The 25402-nt window shown below is 43.4% G+C and overlaps 1 protein-coding gene across 1 annotated transcript in view; it reads right to left on the reverse strand.

The window, feature by feature from the left end:
* EEFSEC (eukaryotic elongation factor, selenocysteine-tRNA specific) overlaps window positions 1-25402 on the reverse strand; it is a 247788-nt gene that overhangs the window by 187104 nt on the left and 35282 nt on the right. Inside the window, exons 2-3 of the mRNA XM_077451722.1 lie at window positions 15171-15378; window positions 949-1045 (exon numbers count right to left, since the gene is read on the reverse strand). Coding sequence (XP_077307848.1) covers window positions 949-1045; window positions 15171-15378 — 305 coding nt within the window. The remainder of the gene's footprint in view (window positions 1-948; window positions 1046-15170; window positions 15379-25402) is intronic.

Raw genomic sequence — 25402 nt, forward strand, 5'->3', positions numbered from 1 at the left:
CCAGGAGGTGGCATATATCGTGCTACACTTAATTCTCTGTACGCCCACAGATTTTCAATTCTTTTTCTTTTCCCCCTGAAGTTCTTCTTTATCATAGGCTCTTTGTGGACACATAAAGCACACCCCCCAATTGGCTGCAACTGGCAAACATAGCATATGCAATAATTTCATATGAATAAAAAATATAATTACAACCATGTTTAAAAAAAAAAAAAAAAAGTTTTATTTTTTTATTATAGAAAAGTGGTCTCCAAACTGTGGCACGGGGACTGAATGTGGCCCTTTGCCCACCTTTATCTGGCCCTTGGGGCACTATTCCACCAACTGACACCATTAATGCGGCACTTATTCTCTCATGAAAAACAATAATAATGGGGTGCCAATGCCAGATCAATTTCAACATCCGCTAGCCACCCTAAGACCCCTTTCATACTGCCGCATTATTGGTAGAGCGCCACTTCCGCACGCTAACGTGGTGCTTTTAACCCCCGCTAGTGACCGAAGAAAGGGTTAATAGCACCCGAAAAACGTCGCTGCCGAAGCAAATTGCAAGCGATTTTCAGGTGCTTCAGCAGCGCTGCCCATTAATTTCAATGAGCAGGGGCGGTGGAGGATCGATGTATATGCCGCTCCTCCACCGCCCCAAAGATCCTGCTTGCAGGACTTTTTTTTTTTTTTTTTTTTTTTTTTTAACGTCCTGCAAGCACCAGTGTGGAAGCACTCGGGGGTCTCACACTGGGGCTGCAGGGGACGCGTTTTTCAGATGCTTTACATGCGCTATTTTTAGCCCAAAAGCGCCTAAAAAAGTGCCTCCAGTGTGAAAGGGGTCTAAAGCTTGAAGGGCAGTAAATTGGACCTTTGTGTAGAAAGTTTGGAGACCCCTGCTATAGAACATAATAAACAAAAAAAATAAAAAAAATGCAACGCTTTAGTAGTCTCTTGACTCACCTCAATAAGCTCCGATATTCCCTGAGCAGTCGCAGACTCTGGAGCTTCGGGTCCTCCAGGTTTAGCAGCAACAGAAATGATAGGAGACCCGTGGAATCTATCATGGAGAAACACACAATGATTGGATTTTAGTAAGCTTCTGCCAGCCAGAAAGGAAAAAAAAAATAAAAAAAAAGTGTGCACAGCAACAGATGATTGAAAGAAAATGAAAAATAAATATGATTTAAAAAATGGGCAAAATATTATAAATAAAAATAAAATAAAAAAATACTATATTCTTAGAAGCAATCTAGTCAATCCTAGTTAGGGCCCATGACCACCTCTGCCTTTTTCATTTTTTCCAAAATGCACTTTTAAGGCAATGCACACGCTGCACCCAGTGATCACTGGAGGATTTTCTTGCTAGAAACAGCATCAAAAATGTTTTTTTTTTTTTGAGTACCGTATATATTTTCTTTCCATTGCACCGTTTTGATCTCTTTTTCATATATAGCTCTCATTAACAATATGACTTATTATGGTAACATTTTTTAGATATATGTCCTTATGTATGTTTGTACCCTGGTATTTGTCCAAATTAAAAGTTATTTAACTCAAAAATGAACGTTTTTTTTTTGTGTTTTTTTTTTTATTGCAGAAAATGGAACATAAATTAAAAAAATATATATATAATAACACAATATTAAAATAATATATTATGATATCATATAAAATTAGCATAAACCTTAGGGGTCCATTTATACATTATTTTTCGCACAAGATTTACACAATTAAATCTAATAAGAAAAATGTAAGGATCTTGAGTGAAAAGTGTGTGAATCACATGTGAAATCATTTATACGTTGACCCCTTGGCTGTCTGTAGGAACCCACAAACATAAAATGGTCAGAAGATTCAACTGATTTTAATCACTTTTAATAACTTCTTCCTTAAAATGTATTGTTTTATCTTTTTCACTTTTGTTTTATTATATATTTATATACAATTGTGTTGTAACTTTTTTTTTTACTTTTGTATTCTTCAGTATTATTAACTGGCATTCCCATAGATTAAGGCCACCCCCCTTTCCTTTACCTAATCCGTTCCAGCAATATTTAATTAAAGGTTTAGAACTTCAAATTATATTTGGATAAAATATCGACTACTTTGATGTTCATTTGGATGCAACAAAGTTTAGTTTTTTTCTAAAATGTTAAAACATTGTGTATTCACATCAGTCACTGAATTTAATATATGAATTTATCATCAGCAATTATCGGCACTTTTAGCGCAAGAAAAACCGAAGATAAATGTATCCCTTTAAATTCTATGTACGTCTTCACACTGGTCCATTGGGCTTCCATTTGTGGTGTTAAAATCTCTAGGAGTTTAGATTGTATGTTCTTTTTGCTAAATACACACAGGCGGAAAATTGCCCGAAAACGTCTGGGTCGCAGCCATGACTTTTGGCCTGTGTGTATAGCTCCTTGTCCGACAGAAGCTGATAAGTGCTTGCAGCCAATGGCTGAGAGTGCTGATCAGTGTGTTCTGGCGGGGAGCGCCCCCCACCCCCCGAAAACAATAGCACAGTGGGGGAGATCGCTGCACTAACATCTAGAGATGCCCTGAAATTTCAGTCGCCAAAACATTTCGGCCGAAAATGGTGTTATCGGCATTCGGCCGATAAGAGAAAAAGGTCATGCGACCCAAAAACCACATCAAAAACGCAAGTGCAACACGGGTGCGTTAATGATGCGATCTTGCTGCGTTTTCAATGCATTTGAACGGGAGGTGAGTTTTTTTTTTTTTTAACTGACCAAGTGACCCACTGTAAAGACATAGAATTTAAAGGCATACATTTATCTTCAGCTTTTCTTGCATTAAAAGGTGCCGATAATGGTCGAAGATAAATTCACATTCATTTAAATTCATGATGTCAATTAAAAAGTCGAGTATAATACAATACAGTTTTTAAAAAATATAAATATTTTTTAAAAACTTTCATTTTTGGTTTTGGTTTTCAGCCAAGTGCACCCTGCATTTTTGGTTTCGGCACCAAATTTTCATTCAGAGCACCTCTACTAACATCACATAGATAGTACAGTGACCTCCTCTGGTTTTTCTTTTTTTTTTTTCCTGTTTAGCCCGTTGGGTTGAATGAAAAAAAAAAAAAAAAAAAATTCCAGGTCTTAAAGCGGGATTCCACCCTAAAGTGGAACCTCCGCTGATCGGAACCCCCCCCCCTCCGGTGTCACAATTGACACCTTTCAGGGGGGAGGGGGGTGGAGATACCTGTCAAAGACAGGTATTTTCACCCACTTCCGGGCATAGACTCCCACGGGATTCTACGCCATTTCCTGCCCTGCCGCGCTGTCTGCTGGGACACACATGGGTCCCAGTGACAGCGCGGAGATTTTCTATTGCGCGGCGCCGCTCGTGCATGCGCAGTAGGGAACCGGGAAGTGAAGCCAATTCGCTTCACTTCCTGATTCCCTCACCTAGAATGGCGGCGACAGCAGCCGAGGCCCGAGCGGTCGATCGGTCTGGGCATCGCTGGAACCCGGGACAGGTGAGTGTCCATTTATTAAAAGTCAGCAGCTGTAGTATTTATAGCTGCTGGCTTTTAATATTTTTTTGGGGGGCGGAATCCCTCTCTAAGGGTAGGGGCTGATGTGAATGCACAATATGAACAATAATAAAAAAAAATACAAATTTTTCCACTACACAGTGCAACTGAAATGATGTTCAGTTGGACTGAATTCACACCTATGGCATTTTTAGTGCTTTTTGCATTTTGCAGATTTGGACTACAGTCCATTTACCATGGTTTCCTATGGAACACGTTCTGTAGTGCAAATCTGCAAAATGCAAATGACACAAAAAATGTATATGTGTGAATCCAGCCTTAGGGTTTACATCAACTGCTCACATCAGATGCATTTTTGTGAATGCATCCCCATTGCACAGCTATAGACAGACCAAAACAATATTTTCAAATGAAAGCAGTATTTTTGTACCTTTTTCTTTGTTAATGAAAATGTAATAAAAAAAAATTGTGTAAAAAAAATAAAAAATTGTGTAAAAAAAAATTAAAAGCAATTCACGTTATTGTCTTGCATTGGGTGCACTGAAAACTCATATAAAACGCAACACATAAAAAAAGTGTCTTTCCTTTCATTAGCCCTTTTTCCCCATTCCAGTTCTGGATTATAAAATAAATATATTTCAATGAGGAAAAAAATTTGTGGTTGCGCCGATACGGAGTATTTTCACAAGCACTCATACTTTTGAAAATGCTCCAACACCTTTGCGGTGCGATTTGCACCCATATAAAATGAATGGGTTCAAATCGTACTGCAAAGAATTGCATGCGATTAGAACAGGAATGCGGTCTGTACGAATCGCTTGCGGTTTCTCCCACCCCTCCTGTGTGAATCCAAGCTTGTCCATAGTGACTTCAGTCTGGGTTCACACAGGAGCGGTGGGGGGCAACCGCATTCCATTCAGACAGGAATCGCACTGCAAAAGGCATTGGGTATCACAAGTACTTAACTGAAAGTATTGGTACTCATATGTGCTGATTAAAAAATAAAAAAATAAATAAAAAAGAAGAGCATTTAAAAACACATTGCAACACATAAAAATGCATGTCAACACATGCAAACTATTTACGTTGCTGAAGAAAAGGAAAAAAAATAAAATAAAGGAAAAAAAAAAAGTGGGGATTGTGGTGTGACAAGGCCCTGCAAGATAAGCCCTTGTTCACACTGAATGTGGCTTTGAAATCGTGCAACTTCAATTGAAATCGCATGATTTCAAAGCTGCATGTCAGCGCCACATCAGGCGTGACTTGGCTGACATCTGTACGACTTCGGGCACAGGTGTCTATGCAAGTCGCACCTGAAATCACAAAAAGTAGCGCAGGAACTACTTTTTCAAATCGTTGCAGCACCACAAAGTCTTTGTTGCACCAATTTTTATCAGTTCCATTGCTGACAATAGGGTGTGCGACGCGTGATGGGATTTGGACCTGTCAAATCGCATTGACAATTCACAGTGGTGTGAACGAGGTCTTGAAGTCCTCTTTTAGGATTAAGTTATGATAAGAACCGTGGAAAGGAAAGGCAGCCCAACAATCTCTAGCATGCAAAGAGTTAATTGCATAGGATAAAGACACACAAATACAACCTTAATAACGGAACATGACCACTGGCTGAACGGTATTGGGTGGGAGGTGGGGGGGTCAAATCCTCTAATCTATTATTATTTTTGGATCTCGGCATCTTATTGACTCCACATGTGGATTTATCTGACAATATTAATGGAGACGAGAGGGAGCCACGTTCGGTATGAGATGGCGTTTTGCGCTCAGCATGTGAATGTTGTCTCCAATGTCAGGCTCGTTGTTATCCTCTAGGACCTCATGGCCTTTCTTATTAAACAGAAACATGGCTGGGTCACACTAAAGTAAGCATGCAGCTTCAAGTTACCCTTCAAGTTACCCGACTTATATTTACAACAGTCATTTTGAAATAGGAAAATGCCACTTCAATATATAACTCCTACAAACATGATTTTGTAAGTTAAAGTGGTTGTAACCATAAAACAAAAAACAAACAAACAAAAAAAAATGTTCCTGTTCCTTTAAAGCATGATCTATAGCACGGTGCTTGTGCTGTGTAATTTTTCCCATTCTATGCTGTAAAAAACCTGGTTGATACTGCCTGTTTCTGTGTCCCCCTACGTGTCCTGACCACGGTAATCATAGCTGCTGATCCACGATATCGTGGTCAGTTTATGTCCCTCCGTCATCTCACTGTGGGGTCGGTCTCTCCTTCTCCCCTCCCTGCCTGTCAGCTCAGTAGACTGCGCAGTGAGAGCCAATACCCACCCCTCTCCTCCTGCCACTACTCCACTGTGGCTGTAAAGTCACGTATATAAAACAATTGCATCCCCTCTGTTTTATGAAGATAAAAAGCACAGTATTTTAGTTTCATTTTTAAAAATATAATCCTAAATACCTTATTGCACAGCGCCCCTGTGCAGTCACGTGACCATCCTCTGCTGGCATATGTCAGTGGGGAATCTCAGCCCCTCTGCTCTCCTTAGATCAGGTAAGGAAAGCGGGGGGGGGGGGGGGTTGACTGGAAGGAGGTATTTAGGATTTGGCACATGTATTTTTCTTTTTTTTTTTTTTTTTTTTCTTTTAGTAGTACAAAATGTACCATTTAGAAAAAAAAAAAAGGGGGTCCATGCAAAGTATGGTGCCTCTTGAGAACGTCAGGACAAAGAAATACATCAGGACAAGCATAAGGCGATTCAGCACAGTACTCCCAGAAATGCTGCTGGTACACCCAGAAGTAAGTAGCGAATAGGAAGCCACTCACACAGGATGATTGTTGAGCTGGAATCCCGCAGGAGATATTGCTTTTTGTTTTACCTTTGTGTGGGGAAAAGCACTTTATAATGTGAGTGGGTATTATCTATGTGTTTTAATGGGAGAGTTTTAAATAAAAAATAAACAAGGTTCTACACTATAGTCTTAGATTGTAAGCTCCAAGGAGCAGGGCCCTCAAATTCCTACTGAATTAAAATGTATTGCATTTGTACGGTCTACCCTCAAGTTGTAAAGCGTTGATAAACTCTTAGCGCTATATAAATCCTGTATAATAATAATAATAATAATAATAATAATAATATGAGAGGCCTTGTTTTTTTCTATGGAAACATCTTATGGGAATGGAGATATCTTCAGCTGAGGAAGGTCTGAGGAAGAGGGCTTGTTCCCCAAAACATGTAAATATCCAACCATGTGGCATTGGAACAGAAGAGGGTGCCTATGGCTGCAGTTGTTGTTCAGTAAGCTGAGGAACCTCTGAGGAAGGGGACTTGCCCCCCAAAATACGTAAACCTCCAACTGCGTGGCATTGAAACAGAAGACGGTGCCTATAGCTGGAGTTGTTGTTCAAAAGGCTGAGGAAGCTCTGAAGAAGGGGGTTTATCCCCCGAAACACGTAAACCTCCAACCGCCTGGCATTGCAACAGAAGATGGTGCTTATGGCTGGAATTGGTCAATAAGCTGAGAAAGCTCTGAGAAAGGGGGCTTGTCCCTTTGAAACATGTAAACTGTGTGGCATTGGAACAGAAGTTGGTTGGGTGGATGTAGGAGTTGTTCAATAAGCTGAGGAAGCTCTCTGGAAGGGTCTTGTCCCCGAAAGACATAAACCTTGAACCGCGTGCCACTGGAACAGAAGCTATACATGTCTAAAAAGGATTGCCATGCTATTAATCTAAATTATATAAACATTGTTTATACAACAGCGGGTGAATAACGTGACAAAAGTGCAATATACTTCTATAGTGTATAGAATACTCACATGCAAAATCATAAATCGTAACTGGTATAAAACACTGCTTATCCGATTCGCGCCCACCCTATAGCCGAAATACGGCTACAGAGCGGACGCTAACTGCCGGGAGGCCATTCCTGAACGGCCTCCTGTTTACTTCCGCAATGCACGCTCCCGCGAGCGCGCATCAGGGAAGTTCTGTGCTGTCACAGATCGCTGTAAACGGCCAATCACAGCGGCCGTTTACAGCGCGATCGGCCTATCCAATGTGAGATGATCTCATGTGTAAACATATGAGATCATCTCTCAGCACCGCTCTCCCTCCTCACACAGACAGCGTGTGAGAAGGGACAGATCAATGGCTGCAGCGGCCGTAAGTTTAAAAAAAAAAAAAATAAAAAAAAAAAAATGCCATCCACCCCAGTGCCATCCTCCCCCAGTGCCATCCTCGCCCCAGTGCCATCCTCACCAGAGCCACCTGTTAGTGCTATCTGTCCCCAGTGCCACCTGTTGTCAGTGCCATTTGTCCCCAGTGCCATCTGTCATCAGTGCCACTTGTCCCCAGTGCCATCTGTCATCAGTGCCACGTATAAGTGCCATCTGTCATCAGTGCCACGTGTCATCAGTGCCACATATTAGTGCCAATTGTCATCAGTGCCACGTATCAGTGCCATTTGTCATCAGTGCCACCTGTCAGTGTCACGTGCCATCTGTTGTCAGTGTCACGTGTCATCAATGCCACTTATCAGTGCCATCGGTCATCAGTGTTACGCGTAATCGGTGCCACGTATTAGTGCCATCTGTCATCGGTGCCACGTATTAGTGCCACGTGTCATCAGTACCACGTATAAGTGCCATCTGTCATCAGTGCCACGTATAAGTGCCATCTGTCATCAGTGCCACGTATAAGTGCCATCTGTCATCAGTGCCACGTATAAGTGCCATCTGTCATCAGTGCCACGTGTCATTGTCCTGGTGCTCCAGGGCCTTCAAAAGTGTAATAGGTAGTCAACAAGTTAGATGTGTAATTTATGCTCCTAGAACATGTGACGGCACTCCCTGCATGTTGGGCCTCTCTATGTGGCCAGGCTGTGAAAAAGTCCCACACATGTGGTATTGTAATATTCAGGAGGAGTAGCAGAATTTTTTGGGGGTGTCATTTGTGGTATACACATGCCACGTGAGAGAAATAACCTATTACAATGACAATTTTGTGGAAAAAAAATAAAAGAAATAAAAAAATCGTAATTTTGCAAAGAATTGTGGGAAAAAATGACAACATCAAAAAGCTCACCATGCCTCTTACTAAATACCTTGGAATGTCTACTTTCCAAAAAGGGGTCATTTGGGGGGTATTTGTACTTTCCTGACTTGTTCGGGTCGCAAGAAATGAGATCGGCCACCAGTACATCAGGTGTAATCAATTTTGTGCGATTCGCACCACAGCTTGTAGACTCTCTAACTTTCTCAAAGACCAAATAATATCCACTAATTTGGGTTATTTTTAGCAAAGATATGTAGCAGTATAAATTGTGGCCAAAATTTATGACGAAAAATTTATAATTTGCATAATTTTGTCACAGAAACAAAGAAATATGCGTTTTTTTCAAAATTTTCGGTCTTTTTTCATTTATAGCGCAAAAAATAAAAACCCCAGAGGTGATCAAATACCACCAAAAGAAAGCTCTATTTGTGGGAAAAAAAAAGACAAAAAATTATTTTGGGTACAGTGTTGCATGACTAAGTAATTGTCATTCAAAATGTGAGAGACCGAAAGCTGAAAATTGGTCTGGGCAGGAAGGGTGTTTAAGTGCCCAGTAAGCAAGTGGATTTTATACAGCAGTGGGTGATGAATTGACAATATAGTGCTATATAGTACTGTAGTGTATAAATACAAAATCACATAATTCAAACTGATATGATTAAGATATCAAATGCAAACTGACAGGATTAAATAATACATTCATTATAGTGAATCTTGAGTAATATAAAATTACAAGTTGTGAAAATAAAGTGCTATAGAAAAAATAAAAAATAAATTGTGATACACTGGCCCTATATCTCATTGGTCAATGTAACATAAATATCATAAAGTCCTCATCAAACATAAAATAGATTCTTTGTTGAAGTGATCCACACATGTTGGAGTGTCCACACTACCCCCTCCTTAGGTAATAGCCGCTCACCTCTGAGCGTGTGACCTCACATTTAAGTTCGGTCAAACCATGCATATGAACTACCTCTGGGTTCTGTGATTGCTGCGGGATCCTGGGCTGCCCAATAGCACTGCTTCCTCATACACATATAAGAAAGAAGGCTAGATGGTGTTATATCATTTTAAACCACAAATTTATTGAACAAAAACCCCAATACCGGGTACTCACATGGAGCTGGTGCATCAGTGCACCAGTTTATCAGAAGCACAAAAAACGCCAAGATCGTACTGAGGTCGTAGGCCCCTCCCTTCTGAGACAAACAAGCTGTCTCCTACACCGTCCGGTCCCCTCCCCAATGCGTGTCAGTACAGGGATGTGATGTATCCCTGACAAATCCAAGAGGGATCGGAGATTCGCTGTCCAAGGGCCTCGGCTATGGAATGCTCTACCAATCGACATCCGTCTGGAAGAAAATCACCTGGCTTTTAGGAAAAAACGTAAGACCTTCCTCTTTTAGCAGATGATCAAAGCTCGCCACAGCGCCTAGAGGCGATTCAGTTCGCATTGTGCGCTATACAAGTATTTCATTCATTCATTCATTCATCTTCCTCAGGGGGATGTAACAGAAGCTGGTGCCTATAGATGAAGTTGTTGTTCAATAAGCTGAGAAAGCTCTGAGAAAGGGGCCTGGTCCCCGAAAACATGTAAACCTCGAACCGTGTGGCACTGGAACAGAAGACGCAGCCTATGGCTGGAGATGTTGTTCAATAAGCTGAGGAAGCTCTGAGTAGGGGGGCTTGTCCACTGAAACATGTACACTTCCAACCACGTGGCATCGGAACAGAAGATGGTGCCTATGGCTGGAGTTGTTGTTCAATAAGCTGAGGAAGGGGGTTTATTCCCCAAAACACATAAACCTCCAACTGCTTGGCATTTAGTTCAATAAGCTGAGAAAGCTCCAAGGAAGGGGGCTCTAACTGTGTGGCATTGGAACAGAAGACAAAGCCTGTGGATGGAGTAGTGGTTCAATACGCTGAGGAAGCTCTAAGGAAGGGGGCTTGTGCCCCGTAACACATAAACCTCCAACTGCGTGGCATTGGAACAGAAGATGGGGCCTATGGCTGGAGTTGTTCAATAACTGAGGAAGCTCTGAGGAAGGGGGGGTGGGACATATAAACCGCCAACCGTGTGGCACTGGAACAAAAGACGCAGCCTAAGGCTGAAGTTGTTGTTCGTTGAGCCTGTTTTTATTCACGTTTTTGAGTATATTATAGTTCATGATTTTTAATAAATGGTTATGGTGGTAATGCGCTAGATGTTTTGTACCCTCCTGCGCGTATTTTTCACAGTGTGTTGAAGATTACCCAGTCTGAGGATGGCTGCATCGCGCAAAACATTACTTGCCAAGATGTTACGTGAAGTGCCTTGGTCTGAGCGCTGAATGGTTTGGATCTCTTTGGTCGACATTTATTTGTTTTATTCACAATTTTTATATTTTAGCGCCCTATAAGTGGTTATCATTATTGTTTGGGACCATCTTTGGGTGTTATAATACAGCAATTGTGGCGATATTGGTTTCAATATTACTTCCCAGTGCCAAGGCTTCTGGAATTGGCTCAAAATGTAGTGAACTTGAGGGGTCACCCTTCCTGTGCCCGAGCAGGAGCAGAATATCCCTGTGATTTGGAGGGGGGTCTCCACAGGCTTCAGCCTCTCTGATACACATTGAATTTTTAGCGTGAGCCTACAACAGTGACTTCCAGTGAGTGTAATCCGTTTGCCCACGGCTCTGATTGGGAACATTCATACGGAGAGTCAAAAGAGATTAACCACAAAGCTTGGGGAAATTCAATTACACTTAATCCAAACAGCAAAAAAAACGAACATTGCGTGAAGAGGAACAATTGTTGAAACAGGTGTATTCATTTTAACAAATAATAATAACAAGCCGCTGAACGGACTCAGGGAAGAATGACTGGAGCTAGGTGATGCTCGGCGCTCATACGACGAAGACTCTCTTTAGAGGGACTGCCAAAAAACGAATGTAGTATTCAGAATTCTGTTCTGCCACTGAGGACATCAACTGTACTTTAGCAGGAAAGACAGATCAGATATTTCCATTATAAAAGGTTTTAGGACTTTCTATAAAGCTGATATTAAGCCACTCCTATTGCAAAGTATATCGAAAAAGCAAAAATAGGATTTTTGTACACATACCACAAAATCCTTTTTAATTTTTAGAGCCTGTTAAGGGACACAAGAAGACTGTTACCTACGGGTCCATACGGCTGCCTACAGAAGGGTTGGACGCTGGCAAACTAAAAAGTGTAGGCCACCTGATCCTCGTGGTTTCCCGTTAACGGCATAGGCTTTCTCCTCAGTGTCTCAATAGCCTACCATTATTAAATTCATGACTTTTTAGCAAGTGTCTACCTCCTGGATGCTTTCTCAGTGCTTTAGACATTCGCTATTCTCTGGGTCATTTTACGCTTCTAGCTTCCTTTGGATATTTTTTTTACATTTTATTCCATGTAACTGCTGCAAAGACCTGATTTTTTGTTAAAGCGGAGGTCCACCCTAAAGTGGACCTTCCGCTCATTAGAATCCCCCCCCCTCCAGCGCCACACTTGGCACCTTTCAGGGGGGAGGGGGGTGCAGTTACCTGTACAGTACAGGTATCTGCACCCACTTCCGGCATAGCTATCTGTGGAAAGGGGCGTAGTCTACGCCCCTTTCTGAAAGTCCCCCGCTGCCTGCTGGGAAACACACAGATCCCAGAGGCAGCGGGGACCATCCTTATTGCGCAGCGCGACTCGCGCATGCGCAGTAGGGAACCGGGAAATGAAGCCGAAAGGCTCCACTTCCTGATTCCCATACCCAAGATGGCGGCGGCAGCACCCGAGAGATGATCGAGAGATCGGCTTCGGGTGCCGACATCGCGGGCGCGCTGGGCGGGTAAGTGTCCTTATTTTAAAAGTCAGCAGCTGCAGTATTTGTAGCTGCTGGCTTTAAAAAAAAAAAAAAAACGGCGGAACTCCCGGCGGACTCCCGCTTTAACTTGGTTGGCCCTCATTGTTGTGTGCATGTGTTACTATATATAAAGAATTAAAAAAACAAGTGTAGGACACCCAAGGATGACCCCTTCTACTAGCATTTCTCAATTTAGCAAACCAGTATCGAGAACATGACACAAAGGGGTGAGACTCGACACAAAGGGGTAAGACTCTCAATTTAATCCAAAGGATATCAAGGAAAGTCCAAAAATACATTTTTTTTACTCATTCTTTGAAGGACACAAGAAATCTTTCACTTTCCGGACAAAAGCAGTCCATCCTAGAGATGGGCTTCAAAGCAAACAAATGCTACCAGGCCCAACAGAAAATGGGTGAATGATCGCAGCTTAAACAACCATTTGAAGGACCTTATGTCCCAAGCTGCCATCAGATGAGGCTTCTACATTGACCTGGCAGAACTTAATTCAAGTGACTAGAAGACCAGGTTGCAGCCTTGTAAATTAAGGAAACTGTTGCTTGATGCCGAAAAGCCTATGAAGCACTCAGGAGTTCTAGAAGGGTGAGCCTTGATAAGAAAAAGGTGGAACCTGACCTTTGAGACCATACGCTTGTAGGATAGTTTGTCTGAAGCAACTAGAGATGGTGGAGCTAGAACCCTCTAAGGGACCATCTGGAATGCCAAAAAAGAAAAAGGGTCCTTGCGAAAAAAGCAGGGGTTGAAAGACGCAACAGTCTGAACCACACCTGGACGACATAGAGAAATCTCCTTTGGCAAACTGGAGGCAGACTGAGGGACTGAAGAAGTATGTCCTGGTTGAGGTAAAAGGAGAAATCTACAGGGGTCCAAACAGCACCCTGTCTCTGTGAAAAACTAGACATGTTTCTTGCAGGATAAGGCCATCAGTTCAGGCACTTGCATCGCAGAGGTGATGTCTAAAAGAATAAAACACCTTGTAGGTAAGAGTAGAGCGCAATGTCTCTATTGGGTTAAAATGTTGGCTTCTAAAACAGACAGAACCAGATTTAGATCCCATAGATTCACAGAAGAATTGATAGAGGGAGCTATATGGGAGACTCCAAGAGGCCAATGGTCTCTGAAACAAGACAGAAGGGCAGAAACCTGACCTTTGATAGTGCTGAGAGCCAAACCAGATCAGGCTGCAGAAAGAAGAGGATTTGTCCTAATTTGTTTATGCTTCAAGTCGCTCTCTTGGTACCCATTGAAGGGAAGTGCTGTTTCATGCAAGCTGCCTCACCAGTCAGTGATGTTCCCTTCATTGCTTTGTATAAATAGGATTTGTAGTCCATTTGATGTTCCCCTTTTGAAATGTCTATGCCTGGGATATATACGGCAGACAAGGCTAGAATTTGAAGCTCTGCCCAGCAAAGAATGCAATTTTCCTGTCTTGCCACATCAAGGCTCTGGTCCCTATGTAATGGTCCAGGTCTCTTGTGGCATTATCTGACTGAACCTGGATCAGATGACCCTTCAGTGGAATGGTCCAATGCTGCAGAGAAAACCAAGTCACATGAAAATTCTAGCATATTGATTGTGAGACAAGACTTCAATGACAACCAAGTTCCCGGCACTGATAAGCTGCTCCGAACTCCTCCTCAGCCCAAAAAGCATCCATCACAAGAGAAATGAGAAGATGCAGGAGCACACTTGTTGCCTCTGTGGTCAGAGTCATCAAATAACTGGTTGATTTGGCCAGTCTTGCATGATTGTAGTTGAAGACTCAGCCAAGAGGGAAGAGGAACTGACCACACACGACGAGATAAGAAAGACAACAAAGAGAGAATATACTTTAGCAGAAGACAACAGGATTCCATGATGCAGACGCTGGCTGCATTAGAAAGGACCCTGCAAGCAGCCATGGAGTCATTAGTAAAGTGTAGGCTTAGGGCACCGGTCCAGTGGGACTGCCTTCCTCCCCCCATGTCTAGAATTTGAAGTGCTGCAACCACATGGCAGTAAGGCAACAAAAGACTCAGGGTACAAGGCAAGACTCAGGGTACCCAGACAGTTGTAGCAGGTGCATGGATGTTGGACGGCTGGAGGTGGCCAAAGTTACTGTAAGCGGGCAACAGAAATGGACTGAAGATCGAAATTCCTAGTAGATGTTTGAAAAGCAGGACCAGCATCAGGGGAAATACTTTGTCAATGCCGTATACCAGGAATAAGCGCAAAAATCACGGGCAACATTTAACCCACCCAGCAGTAGATGTCAGCACTCAGTCCATCTAAACCCTTCCCAAAGTGAAAGCTGACAGGAAACATGAAATTTTAAAAAAAGGCACCCAGAGTCCTATGTACTTGAAATAGATTCCGTTGTTTGGTCGGACTGGCCCACTCACAAAGTGTGTCTTTACAGAGAGGGTAAATGCTAAGGCAATGTCGATGGCTCTGGACCTGAAAAAAGTTTCTGTAGCTAACTTGTTACCAGACTAGATTCTGGTGAGCAGGGCGGGATGTGGGGAGCCAAAGTCTTGAGTCTTGACTGGAGAAAAAAAAGGTTGTAAGAAAAATGTAATGCTAGCAAATATTAAAAATATTAATTTAATTGTAGCACAGGTAGGTATAGCATAGGTTGGGGGGGTTGAGGGAAAGCATTTTTTTTTTTTATCAGATTACACTTCATCGTTAATAATCAGTGCATTATTTGACCATGGATTTTGGTATGTAGTTCAGGCTCTCAATCTTGTCTATAAGAGTCACTTACTTCGTACTTTCCAGTGTCTTTTGCATCTTCTTGGTCATTCTTTCGATAGCTGCCTGCCTCTTGTTTTCTGGAAGCAAGTCGATTTTATTCAAAATGACCACCATTTTGTTGCAGGCAATCTGACCAATGACCAGACACTCAGCCGACTGCGTCTGCATTCCTTTTGTCACATCGATGACCAGCATCATCAGATCAATAATCTGTGCACCTGCCCAGGAAGAGACAATAAAAACTGTCAGAGCTTCAGCTACAGAAGGAGACAATGTGGAAATATCTCCTGAAGTAGTTAGGAGCAACCTTCAAAGATTTGGCCTATGGTGAAAAATAGGTTTGGCTACCATCCTAAATTCTGTGAGGGACATCTACAAGCACCAATATATTTAGAAATAGTGATTTTTTTTTTTTTAGGCTTCAGTTATCTGGTTAAAAAACAGTCTTCTACCAGCTTTCTGAAAGGGATTAGATCTGCCAACATTAGTAAAGAGGAACAAGTCAAGACTAAGGACCACTTTGTACATTCCTGGTCTGTTAGTGCATAGTGTTTTGTGCCATGTATGATGCTTCCAGACAGCCCATTGATTTTGAATTCTGACCTCACGTCACTGTAAGATACAGTGATGTGGAGGTCAGCAGAAAGAACCAGGGAGAGAGCTGCTGGGGACCATGGAGATGGACAAATGCTCTTGGATGTGTAGGTTTCCCAACAGACTTAGCAATAGAGCAGCATTGTCCAGTGCACTTGGCAGGAAATCTACAGTGGTTGTAAACCTCAGACATGAAATATGAACAAAGCCTATCCCTCTATAGTGTGTACTTGTCTCAATTAAGAGCATTAAGTGGCACTTTTATCTGCTGCCTCCTTCCTCTGCTATCAAGCATGAATAACTTCTGACAAGTTTTCCCTTACACCAAGAGAAAAATGGTGACAGCCTCAGCTCTGTTCCTATGTGAAGTGGGGTGTGTCCCTTCCCTCCAATCAGCTCTCAGAGCTCTCTTTGCTAAGCTCTGCAGACTGTAACTTCAGCTCTCCACCCCTTTTTTTTTTTTTTTTTTTATTCTCAGACAAGCTTTATAATTTGGCACATTAAATGGATACAGAGAAGAGAAGGCCTTCAGAAAAACCAGGTACAACTTATGTAGGAGGCCAGTCACTTCACTGGGTATATGTAAGGGTTTACAGCCACTTAAAGTATTTACACTCTCCTTTGCAAGCACTGTATTTTCCTGAAAGCTATTTAGTACATAGCAGGGTCACGTAAATGTACAATAAAGTATTTACTTATTAACAAGCGTTAAAAGCAATAAAATAGGGAAAATGGCCTCTGAACTTCCAACTCAAACATTTTCATTCTAAGCCCCTCGAGTCAGGAGGACTTTGTAGAAATTTAAGCCCCTTTCAAACCCTTTGCATGCTTCAAACAGAGTTTACACCCGATATCGCAGCTCTATAACATTCTCCTGTTCCATGCGTTTCCTAACTGCTCCTTTAATACAGGAGATTGGGAGAGGGAACTGGGCCATTCCATTCAGGAGTAAGATTGGAACAAAGCATTCCTCCTTCAAAAAGCAAGCGAATCAAAACACAGGAAAGAAACTTCAAGCTCCTATGCTGTTGGCACAGGAGCCCAGCCTCTATACAAGGTTATAACATTAATTCCTGACCACTGATAAAGATGCAAAGAAGAGGGTGGCAACTCTGTTACACATTTGGTGGGCCTGTCCACATATTCAGCCTTGTTAGGCAAAAAAATATTCCAACTATGTCAACTGATCAGGGGTAGATCCTTGCGTCAGACTCCAGAGGTCGCACGCCTATCAATGATACCCAGGGCAATCGCTAATCATAAGAAAGGTATTCTTCTATTTTCTTCTGTTTGCAGATCGTTCCTTGAGCCCCAGGCATTGGAAAACAATGACTTCTTCTGTTAGGGAATGGGTTCAGGAACTCAACTGAGTAATGAGGATGGAGCAGCTAACTGCCAGTCCCTATTAACGATCACCAAAGTTTGTGGCTTTATGGATCATCAGCCAAACTCCAGCCATTCCTTTAATTTTCCTGTAGGACCATGGTTTTCTGTTGCTGGTGGTCTCCCAGCGAGGATTTCCCCTCTTCGTTTTCCAAATCTCTAGTCTCTCCTATTTTTTTTTCTGCTGTATTTTCAATTCTTTTTGAAATTCCTCCAACCATAATGAGGGTATGAGATAGCTGCCTCACTGAATCACTATGTTAAATATATATTTTCGTTCATCTAACCATGAAATAACCTGAGGCATTTCCTTAAGATTAGCTGGGTAGTCCACACCTTGGCAGCCCCACAGTTTCCGTTTGCGTTTTCTAAATACTATTTGTCATCATGCTCCGTGGCTCAACAGTTCGACCTGCAAAACAATGGTCATGTTCCTTCTTCTCTATGCCTTTTTCTTTTCAGCATCTTTGTATGCGTATTTTTGTTGTCCTGTTTTGAAAACCCAATGAAGCCTATTCTTTATAAAACTAAAAAATAAAGGTTTTAAAACAAGCCCACATTGATTGCTGTAGCTGCTAAAACTGTGGAGTAATTCACCCTCAAATTTCAAAACAGAGGAACTAAAATCAACTCCTGGCAGCAGAAACCTGGTAACCTATTAGAAACCAACTGAAATCGGACTTCAGAGTAATTGTGTTGTGATCCTTAAAGTAGCATTAACACCCCCCCCCCCTTTTTTTTATTTGAAGCATCCACTTAATCAACTTACAGCATCAACTATTTTTTGGAAAACAAATCCCCAATCTTACTTTTTGTAGCCACATGTCAGTGCTGCTGGCTTTAACTTCTGGTCGGGGGGGACAGGGAATGTGCATTGTAGAGGTTACATGATCAGCGGCGCTAGTCCCTCATCCCACTTGTGCAGTACATGCTTCTCCCGGTCCAAGGCTTGCCCACCTCAACTGTACATTCAGCCCTTTTTCCTCTTTGTTAAAACTGCACATGTGCGCCCTGGCATGTATTAAAGGATGCACACCCCAGTTGCATCACCGTGGTCCCATGACCACCATCTCCAGTGTCTTGGGAACAAGGCAAATGTGTACTCCATCACAGGCTTAAGAATACACACAAGGGTGGCTCCACAGAACCCTACAAGGCAGTGGAGCCATTCTCAATATAGCAATGAAGAAGTGAGAAACATTAGGCTCCTTTCACACAGGCGCCTCTGTTTTTTCAGGGTCCGCTTGCTCATCTAGAGATAGCTCTGCTGATCCCCGCTGAGCAGGCAGATGACAAGTCCGTCACCGCTTATTAAACAGAGCGGAGACGGATCTAGTCCTGCTCTCCTCTATGGGAAATTGGATGTTAAATGGATCGCCTGTCCATTTTCATCTGATCATATCAGATCCGCAAATGGATGGAAAATAGGACCTCCATCCATCCAGATTTTGCAGACAGGATTAGATCAGAATAATGGCGGATGTCAGCGGACATGTGGGTTGAATAGAGGGTCCGATCAAGTCCTTCAGAAAAACTGACAGGCGCACCTGATCGAACAGCCCATGTGAAAGGGGCCTTAGAAGCAAAGCTACATTTTAGACAACAAAATCCTAATGAACAGGACTTCAACTTTCAACTACAAGAGAGTCTAAGGGCCGGTTCACACAGCGAGGCGATGCGAGGCGACACGGCTCGCCTCGCCTCGCTCCCGCAAGTCGCCACCATTCTGTACAATGGAACCGTTCTGAGAGGAGCGACTCGAGTCGCTCCGACTCAGAAAAAAGGTTCCTGTATTACTTTGGGGTGACTTCGGGGGCGACTTGCATTGACTTCTATACAGAAGTCCTCTGCAAGTCGCCGCTGAGGTCCGTGCAGGTCGCGGCGAGGCAAGTCGGAGACGCCTCGCCGCGCATCGCTGTGTGAACCGGCCCTAATTATTCATTAAACAGCAGACAGTGTCCAGCAGACAGTTCATTATAAAAGGGTGTTACTTAACAAAGAAAACCCCTTCCCATTTCATGCTGTTAGCAATGGCACTACATGGAAGAGAAATGTCACAAGGACTGAGAAAGAAAATAATTTCTTTACATAAGAAAGGTGAAGGTGAATGTAACAAAGATGGAACAGCAACTACCTCACAGAGACGTCCCGGCTGTCCACAGTTAACACCTCAACAAGAGCATCTTCTAATGAGATGGGTTGAAGAAAATCACCATGCAAGTTCAATGCAGTTAGCTAAAGAAGTAGAAAGCCAAACTGGGGAGATTGTTACCCCGTGACACAATAAAGTGTACACTGCAGAGGAATGGCACGCATGGGTGTTGTCCATGAAGGAAGCCTCTCCTAAAGCCCAAGCACAAAAAAGCACACCTAGAATTTGCCAGGGACCATGCTCAAAAAGAAGACGGCTGGGACTCTGTACTCACTGGAGTGATGAGACCAAGATGAATGTATTTGAAACAGATGGCTTCAAAACTATATGGCAGCGACACAGGGTGGTGGCAGTGTCCTTCTGTGGGGGCTGCATGAGTGCTGCTGGTGTTCAGGTAGCTGCATTTCACTGATGGTATCATTAATTCACAGATGTACTGCTCTGTATTGAAAGAGAAGATGCGACCATCACTCCGTGCCCTTGGTTGTTGTGCACTTTTCCAACATGACAAAGAACAGGGTAAAAGTGATTTGGTGGTCAAGTATGTCTCCCGATCTGAACCCAATCGAACACCTAAGGGGGAATTCTGAAGAGACGCGTTGAGCATAACTTTCCATCCAGCATCCAGGCTCTAAAAGAGGTCATTCTTGAAGAATGGAAAAAGATTGATGTTGCAATCTGTCGCCAACTTGTTCATTCCATGCCTAGAAGACTTGGTGATGTCCTTACAAATCATGGTCATACAAGTTTTTATTGTGGTGTGTATTTATTTTTGCATCAACTAATTTGAGTAAAACTAAAAGTGGTTGTAAACCCTTACAAACCACTTTGACCTACAGGTAAGCCTAGAATAAGGCTTACCTGTAGGTCCAAGAAATATCTCCTAAACCTACATGGTTTAGGAGACAGCGGCACGCAGGCGCACTATGTGCCGTTAGTGGCGGCTCCCGTGCGCATGCGCGGGAGTGACGTCATCGCTGCTCCGGCGCTGTGAGTGGCCGGAGCAGCAATACCTGGAAGAAGATGGACGCTCCGGACTACAGGGGACAGCGGTGACATTGCTGGCTCCTGTGTCAGGTAAGTGACACATAATGGGCTAATATGCGACGCATAGTAGCCCATTATGCTTTACCTTTGCAGGGAGACAAAGAGGAAGTAAACCCATCAGGGTTTACTTCCTCTTGAAGACTTTGTAATCTAAGTTATATGATTAACTTCATTTTCATGTAATGAGCTAAACAAATGTTCTATAACCTCAGTTTTGTCAAAATGTTGTAAATTGTTCTTGTGCTAATTTTTTATGCTGAGCAATATATAAATATATATATATATATATATATATATATATATATATATATATATAATTTTTTTATTTTTATTTTATTACAGTGAATTACTTGTATTTGATGCACCAAGTGATTCACCTCTGGTTTCACTTTTCACAGCGGCTTTTTTCCCCAATTTCTAGAGATCCATCATAGAGAATAAAATTCATGAGTCATGAGAAGATAAGGCTCTAGGAGTAGGATAGAGCAACGGCTTAAGGTCAGCCTTTAACTGCTGACCACACAGATAACTATAATACACATCCCATTCAGTGACCTGCTTAGAGCATCCAAAACCACTTCCCTCGCTGACAGCAGCACTGGCGGGATTAAAGAAAATGAAACCTTTTCAGGAGTAGAAATAGTGGAAGACACCGGTACAAAGGGGGCTTTTTTTGTTTCTCTTGTAGCAGGTGAAAAACAGCTTTTGAGAGGATTACACGCAGTATCCCAGAAAATCAAAATTTCATTAATTGAGCTTCGGTGTGCCTTAAGTTAGACATTGGTTTGGGAAGACCAATTTTTTCTTAAACACAAAAAAGTTTCACAAAACTAGGACCAGAGTAAAAGGCTCATTGCTGCAACTCAGGAACAATGACTGATTGACACTGGAGATATGAAACAATGGCACAAGGAGTCCGTGGCCAATGGCACACTGGCATCCAGAGTTCCCCAGTCAATGCCTAATCTTTTTCAGAGTCCCCAGCCGATGGAACACTAGCATCTAGAGTCCCCAACCAACTGCACACCAGTACCAGAGTAACCTGCCTATGGCAGACATACACCAGAAATACGCAGCCAATAGTCCACTGGTGCCGATGTCCCTAGCCAATGGCATACCAGTGTCCAGAGTAACCTGCCTTTGGCAGACTTGCATCCAGAGATCCCCAGTCAATGGCTAAACTTTTTTCCCTAGCCAATGGAACAACAGCATCCGGAGTCCCCAGCCAATGCACACCAGTGTCCGGAGTAACCCACCTATGGTAGATGTGCACCAAAAGTACCCTACCAGTGGTTCATTGGCACCAAGGTCCCTAGTCACACCAGTGCATGACGTCAAATGGCGAATGGCAAACAAATTCTTGGAGGACCCAGGCCATTGGCACAGTAAAAATTGTCACAGGCATGATATGGAAGTATATTATTGCCTGAGCACTCCATATGTATAAAGAACAAATGAACAGAACAGAATGCCTTGGCCTACAAAAGAAATCAACAAATGTGTTGAAAAAAATCTGTTCCAGCGAAGGATAAACAAGAGCAAAGTACATACACTATATTACCAAACGTATTGGGATGCCTGCCATTACACGCACATGAACTTTAATGGCTTCCCATTCTTAGTCCGTAGGGTTCAATATTGAGTTGGCCCACCCTATGCAGCTATAACGTCCTCAACTCTTCTGGGAAGGCCGTCCACATGGTTTAGGAGTGTGTCTATAGGAATGTTTGACCATTCTTCCAGAAGTACATTTATGAGGTCAGGCACTGATGAGACTGCTCCTTACACTGGTGGCCATTGGGAAGAATTAGCTCTTTAACCGCTTGCTCATTAAACCGTCAATTTACTGCGGCAGGTCAATCCCACGAACCGTCGTAGCTATACATCGGCTCGCGGGAACGGGATAGCAGGCCGTGTGTGCACGCTGCACTGCGGGGGTGCCGATGCTCATGGCAAACGGTCGTGATGACCGCCGGCCAAGAGCGATCGCGAACATGAGGGACAGAACGCGGAAGTGTGTGTGTGTGTGTAAACACACAAATCCCTGTTATGTTCTGAGAGGAGTGGCTAGGAACCACGATCCATCACTTCCTCTAGTCAGTACCCTCCCCCTCCCACATATTGTGATTTTTGTTTCACCAAAAATATGTAGCTGAATACATATCGTCTTAAGCCAGTGATATCGAACCTTGGCACCCCAGATGTTTTGGAACTACATTTCCCATGATGCTCAACTATACTGCAGAGTGCATAAGCATCATGGGAAATGTAGTTACAAAACATCTGGGGTGCCAAGGTTCACCATCACTGGGCTAAACTGAGAAAAAAAATTTGATTAAAAAAAAAAAATAAAAAAAAAATAAAAGGGGGATATTTATTATAGCAAAAAGTACAAAATAGTGTTTTTTTTCAAAATTGTTGCTCTTTTTTTGTTTATAGCGCAAACAATAAAAACCGCACAGGCAATCAAATACCATCAAAAGAAAGCTCTATTTGTGGGCAAAAAAAAGACGTCAATTTTGTTTGGGTGTAGCAACGCATGGCCGCGCAATTGTCAGTTAAACCCAAAACTTCCAGGGCTGAAGTGGTTAAGGATAGGTAAAAAGACCAACTGCGTCAGTTGGAACATATCCGAGAGGCAGAAATATCTTATTGTTCAAGGAACACCTAGAAACCTCTGGAGGACCCTGGTTGAGAAACTCAGTTTTAAAGCAATCATGATATGGGGGGGGGGGATGTCAAAAGAAACCTTGTGCACCTACATGGGGTCAAATAGCATCAGCAACGAACCCCATGCCATTCTAGGACAATGGCACACAGACACTGGGATCCCAGGACGATGCAGTTCTAACCAAGAATAATAAAACCCAAGATGCTAATTGGTTATTTTGGGGAGGAAGAATAGCCCTTTCTGCACATATTTTGATAAACGAGGCTAACTATGTAAATTGCAGCTTACCCACAATGCACTGCAAAGCATGAACCGGCATACTACAGCCAAAATTGCCCGGGTCATGTCAACCACTTAATAACAGTACACGGCTGTTAATTTCTACAGCAAAACAAAACTTCAAACTGAGAAACCTCTACTGATTGAAAGCAGAGGTCTGGTGAAATGCAGTCCCGGTTCTGTTATTCCTTCCTAACAATCCATGACTACCAGCCTTGAAATAAGATAATCCTCTTGATCGAAGGGGAATTGGGAACAGACCACGCTCTGCTAATGATGCCCTGGCACAGTCGCCAGGTTGTAATGGTTTAGAAAACGGGGAAAGGAGGAAAAAAAATTAAAAAAAAATAACACAAAAAAATGGAGATCCGCAGATAATACTTCTGTCGTTCAGATCATTCCAACACTGTTCTCTAATTTTCTGAGCCTTTGTGGCACTTCCCTTACAAGGCACGGCGCTGCAAATCAATGCGGGTTATAAGGCTTAGTTATGGTTCATTGAAGCACGCGTCACAGTTTAAGTTTTATTACGAAAAACCAACAAAAGCCAAAAGTAAGACACAATGGAAGGCAATTTCTCTTCAGCAACAGAGCAGCAAAGAATAATCAGTACTACCAAATGTATAATATAGTATGTAACATTTCTACATAATATAGTACCCAGCTTTGTAATCCTTTGGGCAGCGTTGTCATTCTTATTGTTTCTTAGGATTATATATGTTAAAAATCAGATCAATTTTTAATTCCTTCTTGGCTAAGATGATTCTGGTCTGAACTCTTTTTTCAAGCTTTCCAAATTGAGTGACCTGTGTACAAGCATGTCTACATTTGTCTACACCAGGCATGTCATACCAAGGCTCCACTTGGCGTCAAAAAAGTCAGTCCCCTTTACAGAATAAAACGCTTATATAGATCGTTTTTTATTGTACACAGTTTAGGTGAGTTTTGCATTTTTTTCTGCCAGATAGCTCCAATCAGAAACACAAACCAGAAGGGTTTTTTTTTTTTTTTTTTTTTGATACCACTTCAGCAAATACTTTCGAAAAAACTTATTCAACTTAACGTTCATTTATTGTCTTCTTCTTGGTTTCACTTTTTTTTTTGCTGCCTCTAATCATTCTAATGTGCATGGACTAATGAGCTGCTTCTACAGGTAAAACACAAAACTCCTGTAGAAGCAGCGATTTTTAAGCCAGTGTGCATGGACCCTAAAAGTGCTCCACTGAGAACTACAAGAATAGATGTCACAGCTGTGCTGAGTATTCTACAAGAAATGGCCAGAGACTGCGGACACGCCGCGCGACGTGGCCAGAGACTGCGGACACGCCGCGCGACGTGGCCAGAGACTGCGGACACGCCGCGCGACGTGGCCAGAGACTGCGGACACGCCGCGCGACGTGGCCAGAGACTGCGGACACGCCGCGCGACGTGGCCAGAGACTGCGGACACGCCGCGCGACGTGGCCAGAGACTGCGGACACGCCGCGCGACGTGGCCAGAGACTGCGGACACGCCGCGCGACGTGGCCAGAGACTGCGGACACTCCGCGCGACGTGGCCAGAGACTGCGGACACTCCGCGCGACGTGGCCAGAGACTGCGGACACTCCGCGCGACGTGGCCAGAGACTGCGGACACTCCGCGCGACGTGGCCAGAGACTGCGGACACTCCGCGCGACGTGGCCAGAGACTGCGGACACTCCGCGCGACGTGGCCAGAGACTGCGGACACTCCGCGCGACGTGGCCAGAGACTGCGGACACTCCGCGCGACGTGGCCAGAGACTGCGGACACTCCGCGCGACGTGGCCAGAGACTGCGGACACTCCGCGCGACGTGGCCAGAGACTGCGGACACTCCGCGCGACGTGGCCAGAGACTGCGGACACTCCGCGCGACGTGGCCAGAGACTGCGGACACTCCGCGCGACGTGGCCAGAGACTGCGGACACTCCGCGCGACGTGGCCAGAGACTGCGGACACTCCGCGCGACGTGGCCAGAGACTGCGGACACTCCGCGCGAGGTGGCCAGAGACTGCGGACACTCCGCGCGAGGTGGCCAGAGACTGCGGACACTCCGCGCGAGGTGGCCAGAGACTGCGGACACTCCGCGCGAGGTGGCC

This window comes from Lithobates pipiens, unplaced genomic scaffold (genome assembly GCF_037356315.1).
Source record: "Lithobates pipiens isolate NorthernLeopardFrog02 unplaced genomic scaffold, aLitPip1_a1.2 Scaffold_23, whole genome shotgun sequence".
Lineage (NCBI taxonomy): Eukaryota > Metazoa > Chordata > Amphibia > Anura > Ranidae > Lithobates > Lithobates pipiens.